This window comes from Acanthopagrus latus, chromosome 18, assembly GCF_904848185.1.
Source record: "Acanthopagrus latus isolate v.2019 chromosome 18, fAcaLat1.1, whole genome shotgun sequence".
Classification (NCBI taxonomy): Eukaryota; Metazoa; Chordata; class Actinopteri; order Spariformes; family Sparidae; genus Acanthopagrus; species Acanthopagrus latus.
Window position 1 is genome coordinate 16,135,945 of NC_051056.1, and position 12,179 is coordinate 16,148,123.

The window sequence follows — 12,179 nt, forward strand, 5'->3', positions numbered from 1 at the left end:
CGGCCTTACATTCTCATGAGTATAGTAAATGCAGCGGACATCAATTCATTGCGCAAGACAAGAAAATATGACAAAGTGTGAAGCGACTGCTCCCTCTCTAAGTGCTGATCTCTGTGAAAGAGAGTTTGGGAGTTTGTTCTGCTTCTGCTTTCGTGTCTGCCTGTGTTCTGTTCCAGCATGTATGAGCTGCCTCAGGCCACTGCGCTGTGCATATTATCTAATTAATGAGGACCAACGTACTGTCGGTGGTTGTAATTAACAGGACTCCAGAAGTCCAGAAGTAACAAATCCACATGTATGGCATCCTGAAAAAACAGGATGTAGAGCTCAGATTAACATTTCACAATCAAGACCTGCTTTGGGTTCATTGGTTGTTTTGATCCACGTTGGAGTTTCATCGAGCGCTCAACGCTATTTTTTTCAACCGTGTGCCACTTCACATTGGCACGGGTGCCCACCTTCACACCCGGGAGCTGACCTGGGCGAGCACCGTCCTCCAGTGTTGGCCACTGTGCAGACGGGAACTGCGACCCTACTAACCCCAGGTTGAGTGTTTGGATATTTTCTAAGCAGCCACAATTCCAATTCTTGAAGCTTCATTGCTCATACCCATGCCACCAGTACTGCTTTGTGAAGAAACTCTGTCCTCTTCTTTTAGAGTTCATTTTGAAATTATACAGTTTGTGTTTTTTTTAAAGGGGACCTATTCTGCTTTTTTCATTTGTTCCTTTCCTCCAGTGTATTGTACAGGCTCTTGTGCATGTAAGAGGTCTTGAAAAGCCCCAAATCCGTTTCTCTCGAAGTTTCTCTCTCCCACAATGAAAACTGCTCCTGAAACACCTCATCAGCAGCTTCGCCTTTAATAAGCCTTTTTGACAGCAGCTATATTGACATGAAACAGAAGGTAAACACAGGTTAAAGTAACGAAAATTAATTTAGGTTCTGTTCCATTTAGCACTGGACGGCACGAGAAAACTGATGTGTTTTTTTTTTTTTTTTTGTGCATTAAAGTATGTAAACCCATTGTAGTAGCAGCCCAAAATGAAACTATGAACCTTAAAATGGGCATAATATGTCTCCTCTAAAGCACTTCGCGGATTAGCTCTTACTCTCTTTCCTCTTATCTGACCTTCAAATTCCCTGCGATCCACCTGGAACACTCAGGTCCTCTGTCCAATCACTTCTGGTTGTCCCTTGGGCTTAGCACAAACTCAAGGGCGACCACTCTTCTCTGTCACGGGTGCCAACCTGTTCACATCAGATCTGCCAGCTCTGCTGAGCCGCTCAAAGCACGGCTCGAGACGCATCTGTCTTCTTTGGCTTTTTGCTCGAACCTAAGTGGGCTCTCATTGTTGGCTGTCTTATTAGTTACACTCTCATCGTGAAGCTCTGGGTATATGCATGAGCTTTAATTTTCTGTTTTGTTGGCCTTTCTTTTCTTTTGCCTTTGTTAATAAACCACTTTGGTCAACTAATGTTGTTTTAAACATGCTACAGAAATAAATGTAACTTTGCGATTAACTCCCAGTAGACTTGTTTCGTCTACCTTCCTTAGCTTTGGATCTCAAGTTTTTTTTTATTTCTCTGAAGAACAGAAACATATATATTTTTACAAATTGACGACATTAAATGGAGCAAAAAAAAGGAACCGTTTAAGCCCATTACTGAAGGGCAGACGAGAAGAAATGTTCATTTTCTAGAATAACGTGCTGCCTGTCATTTTACGAGATAAGTCTTGATTTAACATGCTCCCGCAATTAAGCCACATGTTGCATAGAAATGGCTGTTGAGGATGTAAGCTCTTAATATGTGTGAATCCGACAGAGCAGAGGGTTTTTGATTGGCTGTCAATGAACATTTTGCATGTCGTGACTCTGGCAACCCCCAGAGCCTCTTCAGAGCGTTGCATCATTACTCCATCAGAGTCACTGCAGGAGCCTCTCCCAGACATGACTGGATGAACACAGCTCTTGCTGGGCTGTCACGGATCCTTGACTTTCAAGCCGACAAAAAAAATAAGAAATGGCTGATTTAGAAAACATTTCAACTTCCTTCTTGATCTATTCATCAAAATCACTTTCTCCGCTCGTAGCAACATCATCCAAAAGACTCGCACGGATGACAGATATTTGTTTGATTTGAGAAATAACAACAGCAATGCTGCAATTAAGCACAGTCATGCTTTGGGCTAAACGTTAACCTGCACCACATCAGCCCGGTTCCTTGTATCAGCTCCCTCCCTGCTCTCTTGGGTTCCTCCACTCATTACCCTCACCAGTGTTTCTCCACCTGCACCTCATCCCCTCGTCAGTTTAGCTTGTATTTAAGTCCACTCTTCAGTTAAGTCTTTGTTGAGTCATCTGCTCTTGCCGTGTTTGCTTGCTCCTGCTGTTGATCCTGGATAAACTTCATCCGTTGATGTTCCTGCCCCCCCACCCCCACATCCCATCTTGTGCATTTGGGTCCCCCTTCTTTGATCTCAGCGTGGCATCCACAGTCTGGAAGTGAAATGTTGTGCCTATTCGTCTAGTGGATCTTGAGATATTTCATCAGAAAAGTTTCACTTGCTGGAAGCCAACCCGACTGCCACAATGAATGTTAGCTCGGAGCATTTTTGCAAAACCACAAATCAGTAAACAGGTAACATTTCTTTATGTTGCTACATTTGTCAGAGGTTCAATTTTCTATATCTTTTGTTACAACACTGTTCTCATGGTATGTTTAGATTTAGGAACAAACACCGCTCTGTTAGGGTTAGTGAACATCATGTTTTTTTGTTTTTTTTCGCTTTTGATGTTGTAAAAGTGGCAGGAGATGGTCAGCCTTCTCGTTAGATATAGTCGCCTGCCGTTGCCATAAAAACAGCTTGAAATCTCCGGACAGTTCCGCCCACCTCCTGACGTGAAATTCAGCTAATAAGCACATAATGAGATGTTACGTGCCATGTTTGGTACAAATGCCAACCTCGGATGTATCAGTGGGTTGTGGAAACTTTAGCTGCTAATATTATATCCAGTTGACTGGGCCTCAAGGGAGCCACTTCTATGTCATAAAATGTGCAATAACATTGACTGACCGAGTATCTGCTGTACATACTGATCACATCCACAACTTCAACGCCATTTCAATTAAACAATGTCAATATTGCATCGACTGTATAAAGCAGTGCATGTGAGTCAGCGGCTCTCATTTGTTAGTTAACTTTTTCTGAGTTCAGGCTATTTTTCTCTTATCAAAGGTTTCTAACAAAGTGATGGGGACGTGTCCTCAGCATCCGCGGGGTAAATGACACCTTTGCACGGATCTAGAATGGAGAGATCAAAATGCTAAAAGATGAATTAATAATGTGAATTTTTATTCCAGCCGGATTATTTCTTTGCTGTCAGCAGTCGACAGTTAGTTTGAAGAGCTCACTGAATCTTGTCCTCTTTGTGCTCTGGACCAGCGAGGTGAGCAAAAAGTCCCAAAGTGTATTTTGTATAAAGGCCAGTATAGAAAAAGAAGAAAAAAAAAAAGATATTATGGTTCACTTTGAGCAGGAGCTGCAACAGAAAAGAAGCATCACAGGGAATGAAAATAGATACCCGGAGCCAGCGTGAAGAAGGCTCAAATATATTCCCGCTGACCTGTGGTCAGATCCCAGCAGAGCTCTTTCTGCTGAGCATCCCTGGATCAGCTACAGTCCTTTCAGCTGATTCACAGTGATTCAGAAGTGAGTCTGAACAAAGCACAGAGGACAAGTCACATCTTTGGTGTACGGGCTACGCTGGGGCCTGGAGGACATATTCACCATTTAAAAAACATAATTGCATGTGATAACCCTTCTCGGCTCAATTTCCCTAAGCTGAAATCAATCATAATGCAGAGAAAAACAAAAATGAATGTCCCCTCTGGAAACGTGTGCTCTCATTGAAATATGAAGAGGACACAAATCTCCTTTTTTTGGTATCTGTAACTGCACCATGTGGCTTAACAGTACAGGTATGTTCTAGTAAAAGTCCCTTAAAAGTCAACCAGTTCCATCCTCCCTCTGCCTGGCATGTAAGGTAACCATGAAGAGCACATTGTTATCTCAAGTCTTATTGATTCTACCACTTTGCTGTCTGAAAGCCTTTTATCATCTCTGTTTGTTTTTAATCTCCCTACAGAATCGCTTTACACACCACTCAGCACACGAGTGCACAGTAAACATGCTGCTTTTTGATCACCCTCCCCCTTAATTTCAGTGTGTGATCACAACGTCATGCAAGCCAAGATTCTTGGGTGCTCGCAATTTTTTTGGTTGCTGTTGTTTTCATTTGCATTATCTTATTACCCGACAGAGCGAATGATGTTTGAAGGGAGGGAACTAGTGTCCCCTGAGGCGCACACTGTGTTTGGCACAGCGGATGCGCGCAGCAAATGGTCAGATCATAGTTTGCTTTTAGAGATAAACATGCTCCAGGGACCACTTTTCCCTCTGCCGTAAGACTTGATTAGATTCTGCTTAGTCCTGTTTTAAATCCTTGTTCGGGGGGAAGCCATAAACACAGGAGGACACGCGCTCTTGGAGAGTGCGCGAGTTTGCTGCGCAAGTTTGGAGAGCAGGCGCCGGCTGGAGAGCGCCCGGTGCGCGCGTTAAATCCCAAACAACGCCGGGACGATCACTGAAGAGGCTCTGAAGATGAACGACACGGACACATTCTGCTCAAACAACCAAACCCAGAACTCGACTGACCCGTCATGTCTGAACCCAGCCCCGTCGCCTTACAGCCACATCGACATCACCACTTTCATGCACATTTTCCCATCCATCTATGGCATCCTGTGCTCGGTCGGAGTCATAGCCAACGGACTGGTCATCTACGCGGTGAAGGCGTGCAAGAAGAAAATGGTCTCGGACATCTACGTGTTGAACTTGGCGATTGCCGACATGCTGTTCCTGCTTGTGATGCCCTTCAACATTCACCAGCTGGTCAGAGACAGACAGTGGGTGTTCGGAAACTTTATGTGCAAGGCTGTGGTGGTGGTGGACGTCAGCAACCAGTTCACCACGGTGGGGATTGTAACTGTGTTGTGCATTGACCGGTAAGTTGGAAATCCAGACCGATCACAGATTTGATGCCTTGAACTATGTTCTATTTCTTGTGTGCGAAACAGAGTAAGAGATACTCTTTAAAGGACCAAAACAATTATAACAAGTAATACTACTGTTACTACTACTACTACTAATAATAATACTAATAAGAAGAATAAGAATAAAGGTATTAATCTTCCAGGTGCTCTCCTCACTAAACACTGCATCTAAGACTGCATCTTGGACAGATGATTGGGGTAATCATCTGTCCTAGATGAAGACACAGTGTTCCCTGCACAAGTGATGCATGGTGTCGTGTTTACACTCTGAACACACTGAGGACATTTAAATCAGTCCTCATGCCAAGCGGTAGACCAATAAACATCGCAATCTGACGGTAATCACTGGGGCAGGAGTTGTTCTCAGAGCCATAATGTCACACACCTTCATCATAATAAACCTAATGCCTTTCTGTGGGGCCATTAGAGCAGCTAACTGTGATCTGATGAGCAGCACCACCTGTGCTGGAGGGTCTCCTTCTCGGGGCTCCGGAACGTTTACTCCTCAGCTTCCTGCCTTTGTTTGTTTGTTTTTTTTTTTGTTTGTGTTTGGGGCATATCACATTGACATCACATCACAGACTACTCAGGCTGCAATTCAGATACCACGCGCAGACTGTTTTAATCGATTGCGAAGAAAGAAAAAAGTTACACTTTTCGCCGCCGCAAATGTGAGAAAGAAGATCAACCAGCTCTTTGAATCTGAGCCTTCAAAACAAGCAAATACAGGCTGTGATCCCTCCTGTAAAAAGGAGCGTTCGCATTTATCAGACGAACAAGAGACATAATTGAATGTTTGAAGCTCGATTCAATTAAAGTTGACATTAGAGGTTTTTTTTCCCCTCCTGTCCGATATAATCAAAAGTACAAGTCTGTGTAGTTGTCTGTCAAAGTTTAACAGTACAGTGGGTCACAATGAGAAGAAGTTCACTTCTAATACCAAGTTATATCTGTTCAAAACACGTCTGTATATTTGTTGCCTTTCCCTGCTTTTAAAGTCAGCATTACAGTAAAGTGATTAACAGACTTGTTCTACTTGCTCTAACATTTGCCTTTACCAACATAGTGATTAAATCCACATTGCTGATGATTATTTATCAGAAATCTCATCGTTAAACAAATCGTCGTCATCGCTCCAATATTGCGGCATCACCAGTGTTGATGTAGTTGGCCAAAAATATTGTGGTACTTGGATTTTGTTGCCTACTCAGCATTTATGATTCATTAAATGTTTGAGGACATTTCAGAATATGTAGATGTATATATTGTGAATTGTGATATGGCCTAAAAGTATTGTAATGTTATTTTAAGGCCAAATGGCCCAACCTTATGTCCAGTTCATCACAACTCAAATCTGTATCTATCTTTCCTTTTTGGCTTCAGGACAAAAACTGGCGTTATGATTTTGTCTGCATTCCTCTGGTTGTGCCAACAAAGACGGGGCTGTTTTAATCAGCACAGGATCAAGTTATTTTCGTATGCTCTGATTTTTCAACAACATCCTGTTTCATAAATACAGCTAAAGGGGGGGTTTTGTCGCAATTTCTAGGAAAAACATACATGAATCATTTTTTTTATTGGCTGTATGTGAGAAGTATGTGAAGGACGCGAGTCTGCAACCGACCGGCTTCCAGCACAACTCAGAATCCCCACAGAGCCCCCTTAGATAAAATTATGGAACATTTGCAGAAGAATAACTTTATATCGATTAAGTGAAGGGTCACAAGAAATATTCAGACTTTAGGAAGAGATACTTTCTGTGTGGGTTCTGTCAAAGGAAACCTTGTATGACTTGAATCAATTCACTCTAACTAGGTTTTTCCTTACACTACAGATAAATGAAGTTACACATTAATGGCTCCTGGAATTTATGTCCTTTAACTACATTAACTGGTTCTTTCACTATATACCTAAATAGATGTCGCCACATCTACGACGTCAAAGCCTTAAACATTAAGCAACAGTCCCAACTGTACGTTTTTGATCATATCTAACCACAGTAGACTGGGTATTGGTCTGAATTTATTGATTCAATCATCACACTGCAAGTATATATATTTAACTTCAGCAGAGGAATCCAGCTTCAAAATGCTACTGATTTATGGTTAGAGATAATTTCAATTTAAAAGGCTGTCCTGGAGAAAGTTGCAGCCATCGTAATAGTTTACACGCCTAGACAGCAACTGGAAATATTTCATTTGCTCCACTTAAGTGACACATTGTGTGAGTGATGACAAAGTGGTCATTTATTCCTCCAAAATGTCCCAAAGACGGAGGTCAATTTTTACTCAGCTAGCCCAGCAGCTTTCTCAAATTTAAAAAATGACCAAAATGCAGACAAATGGAAAATGTGTTCATTTTCTGCCAGTCAAACTTGACTAATTTGTCACCGCTTTCATCACTTTACTGAGCACGTAATATATTGAGTGTATCTCTGACATGTCATTTGGTTTAACCCTTGTCAAGAGAAAAAAAAAAAAACCTCTTAATGCAAAACTAATGCTCAAAGTTTTCATTTGTGCCTCAGAGTGCAGTCCAGCTCTAAAAAAGTGGCCTCTTCCTCCTAGGTACATAGCTATTGTCCACCCCACCTCAGAGAGGAGGACCATCCAGTGGACCATCATCATCAACATGCTGGTGTGGCTGGGCAGCTTCCTCCTCACTGTCCCGGTCATGCTGTACGCCAAGGTCGTACGCAGGCAGCACTTGGAGGTGTGCATGATGTATCTGGACGGGCCCGAGGACATGTACTGGTACACGCTCTACCAGTCCATCCTGGGCTTCATCATCCCTCTCATCATCATCAGCACCTTCTACTCGCTCACCCTCTACCACGTCTTCAGCTCCATCCGTCGCGTCAAGCGCAAGCAGTCCGTTTGGGCCAAACGGGCCACCAAGATGGTCCTGATGGTCATCGCCCTCTTCCTGGTATGCTGGTCGCCCTACCACGTCATCCAGGTGATCAACCTGACCAACAACACCCCCACCCTTGCCTTCGTCTACGCCTACAACATCAGCATCTGCCTCAGCTACTCCCACAGCTGCATCAACCCGCTCATGTTGCTCATCTTCGCCCAGAATTACCGCGAGCGTCTTTGCTCCAGGAACGCACTGCACAGCTCCCAGCACTCATCCAAGATCACCGTGGTCAAAACGGATGGTTCCAGTACCACCAATGATCCCAACTACCGCTGCACTGTCATCTAACAAGACAGATGTGGTTTTGTATATACACGTAAAAATGATGCTGCTGGCCAAAGACGAAGCACGATGAACGGCGTTGACTGTGAGGTAGCGTCCTCCAGCTTTTTTTTTTTCTAAAAAATAAGTCGGATATTGATGTCATACGAAACACTTGGTTTCGAGTTTTGAGCGGCACCATTTACCGTGACTGAAAAATATGTAAAAATACAGGTGATGTCAAAGGTTTCAACATATATGGTGCAATACTCACTCACTTACAATCACATACTTTATAATCACCTCCCCCACCTCCCACTGCCGATGAAGACATGCCGATGTCCACATGCAAACTCTCTGCCATGCCCTGCTTCTCCCCTTAAATCTGATTTATCAATGTATGACGGACCTGGTTCACAGAACTACCCTTGTCCTAGACCTACACTCGTTACAAAAATGATGGTAATGTGTTTGTCCACTCTGTCCCTCCATCCCTTGTTATTTGTTATCATTTTGGGTTGGTTATTTTTTATCATTATTATTCTGATCAACGATGAGATGACAAACAATTGACGTACAGGTTAATTACTGACTCTAAATGACCTGTCGGTGTAAATTTGAGAGCGAATGGTCGATTGTCTTGATGTGTCAGCTCTGTGGTGGACTGGAAAGCTGTCCAGGGTCTAAACAAGCCTCTCGCTCAATGTCAGCTGCTCATGACCCCTTAAAGGTTGGCGGTGACAGATATGTATATATAATGTGATGGATAATTTATATTTTTCTTTGTCTTAGCCAATGTAAGTACTGTATCTCATAAAGGTTTTGACACATGACATATGCTGTAAATGATAATGGATCTGAACTTTTAGCACACGTTTGTTGCAAATGTCTTATTTCAACAGAGATACTGGTTGAATACTGTTACATTGCAACCTAGTCTCATCACTATGGTTAAAAATAACACAACTTAACACTTTTAAATTGTGTGCAGTACAACGACCAGCATCGACACTGAGCCCAGTGTTGTCTGCAGGTCATATGTTAGTCCCTCTGATTAACTTCTTTGGAGAGAACATCCTCAGTGAGGTGACATTTGTCATCACGGCTACAAAAATAAACACAAAATGGTCACAGTTTGGCTACAACTTGTTTAGTTACGTAAGAGAGATTACATTAATTTAAATATGTTACGTATGTTAAGTTATGAATTTAAGTTAAAACAAGACTCATCCATCGACCCCGACCCAACACTTTTTACGCATGTCATTTGGACCTATTGGTTTTGAAACAAGATTTTGTGGGAGGGATCACCTGCATGCAAACCTGGACTTATGTCTTTTATTTGCACACGGATTCAAGCGACTGCAACTGGGTTGTATTTTGCTATTTCTAGCCTTGGCAGAAGAACACATTTCTGTTTGTTTAAGACTAATCTCTGCAAAAAGGAGCATAAATCACCACCGACTAATCTACACTCAGTGTTTCAACAAAATAAAGAAAATCAGGAATCTTGCAGACTGTCAGGCCTGTGGGGAGGCAGCTGATCCCAGCGGATGGATTACAGTCTTATGGATTTGTTTATTTATCCAACTCCTTAAGCCTCCCGAGCTACAGTTGGAAGCTTTTCAGTTTAAGCTGCACACCTTGCACATCTCTTATCAGGTAGGGGTCAACTAAAAGAAAGACACCTACAGAGTGACAGACTGAGATTTAGTGACGTTGATACTAAACAGTATATTGATATTATGTATTGATTTAGATACAGTGTTGGTTGTCTGAGTTTGCAGAATACTGTGGTGGTGTTTTCCTCCTAATTTAAAATGTCCTTCAGATTGTGACTGGTGTTTTTTTTTTCTTTCTTTCTTTCCATTTTCAGTGCAAGTCAATCTGTATTCACTCAAACTTCTCAGGAGCTATATTTAAGTCTGGGCTTTGAAGTGTATCATTTTTGACAAGGAGCTTTTTTCTTAATGCAGTGAGAGATAAAGTGATATTACGGAGACGACAAAGACAGCGTGAAGGACAGCTAATGCAGGTAATGCACAGCATCATGTCATTTGCCTGATTGTACATTTACATAATGAACAGAGAGACGCAATGTACAGGAATATAATATTTGCATTATCTTTTGACGTCAGTGTCATTAAGTATGTAAACAATGACACTGGAGTATTAAATGTGATGTATTGTGTGCCAAGTACACACAACACTTTGTGCAGAGGTGCATCACACTTTCATATATGATGTGATTTGTGCAAATTTTGTAGGCATTGTTTTACTGGTGAATGCTGGGCTAGGTGGGGAACTCGGCACCGGGGTCATAGTCTCACTCTGTGGAAATTCGTTAATTGTACTTTTTTAACAATGTTTTCCTTTGTAATTTTCACCAGTAATGCTTTATCATGGATCCCACTGGTTTTCTTGCAAGACTGGGCCTAACCTGCCTCCGATTTGCTTGCATTTGTGGTTTTCATATGAAAGCCTTGATACCTTTGCGGTCCTCGTATTCTGTGGTTAATACAGCCAACAAGTTTGTTTTTTCTATGAGAGAAGGTTTGAAAAGCAACATAGATCAACTGTTAGGTAACTTCTTCTGTCAAAAAAAAAAAATTGTGACAGATTTTTTTTTTTAATGGCCTTGCTGGACAATCAGAGGGAGGGAGGGGATTTTACTGTTCAAGCACACTACAAATGACACACGAACTATCTATTTAGCGTGCTACTTCCTAACTGTTTGTTCAGCTGTTGTCTGGTGTTAATGGGTTTTGTTGGTCTCATTTCTTTGTGAATCACACAGCCAGCGGTTGAGCGGAGTGGTGGAGCGGATTGTGAGCTATTGTTTCTTCAGTAAACATCCCAACTTACTTGGCTGTGAAAAGTAGGCTTAAGAGGTTGGTTTGTTTACTGGAGAAACAGCAGCTCATACACTGCTGTGGCAGATGCCATACCAGGCAAATACTTACTTCTCTCAAACCAGATAAACCCAGATAATCCCTGATAACATCAGTCTGACATCATCTGGGTGATTTTCTCTTGACTCCAAAGCTCCTATTGAGGCACAGAGGACTTATATATATATGTAAGTCTATATATACACAACTGTATACACTCTGTATAGTACTAATAGTACAATCACAAGCTCTCGTGTGGACAGGGACTGGACTCACTTTTAAGTGTTTGGTGTTGTTGAGTAGTTGTCACTCTCTTTTGATGTTGAAGTGATGATTACTGTGTTCACTGGCCAATGAAATCTTTTAAAGATGATGTGGTTGCTGTAGTCTATGATCAAGTCACACACCATAACTTGTAATTATAAATGTATGATTTATTATTGTGTGTTTAAATGAATGTGCATAAAGAGTCAGGCAGACACAGGGTGGTATTCTTGTATACTTACAGTTGTTTCCCAAATGTCTTCAGTGGAGAAACTGCAGCCTGTTCTTTGATCATTAGTAATTTAAGTTTTATCACACAAACAGTTGCCCAGAGACCATTTTCATTTTTATTTAATTCACCAGTGCCCATGTTTCTATTTTTAACTACAATAAAAAATAAGTGAATGAGATTCAGGCATTTAATCATTGATTGGTGCAGTGGTAATATTCATGATTTATCTTTGATTGCCCTCACCCGCTTCAAACAAAAACACTTGACTTTGCTCTTTACAGTGTTTTTCATAAGCTCTTAAGTTATTTATGACTGTAGCAGACTGCTGGGGGGTGCCAAGTGAAGCAGTAGAACGTACTGCATGAAAATAAGGGGGATGTCATTTATGGTGTTGTGGCAGTCTGCTTGCCTGAGGTTTGACGGATGCTGCGGTCATATTGTGACTACTGTGATCAATTAGAAGGGAAGGTCAGTGGGTTGACGGCAGAAACTGCTTC

The 12,179-nt window shown here is 41.9% G+C and overlaps 1 protein-coding gene across 1 annotated transcript; it reads left to right on the forward strand.

Moving 5' to 3' along the window:
- Positions 1-4,267: 4,267 nt before the first annotated feature.
- Positions 4,268-11,853, forward strand: LOC119006960 (melanin-concentrating hormone receptor 2). The gene is made up of 2 exons (XM_037076133.1): positions 4,268-5,067; positions 7,683-11,853. The coding sequence occupies exons 1-2, from the start codon at positions 4,664-4,666 to the stop codon at positions 8,320-8,322; spliced, it is 1,044 nt and encodes a 347-aa protein (XP_036932028.1). The 5' UTR covers positions 4,268-4,663; the 3' UTR covers positions 8,323-11,853.
- The last annotated feature ends 326 nt before the right edge of the window (positions 11,854-12,179 follow it).

Bases quoted from the DNA above. Each gene is read 5' to 3' on its own strand.
- LOC119006960 (XM_037076133.1), top strand. From the start codon at position 4,664: ATGAACGACACGGACACATTCTGCTCAAACAACCAAACCCAGAACTCG. The intron at 5,068-7,682 runs GTAAGTTGGAAA...TCTTCCTCCTAG, and splicing joins ACTGTGTTGTGCATTGACCG to GTACATAGCTATTGTCCACC.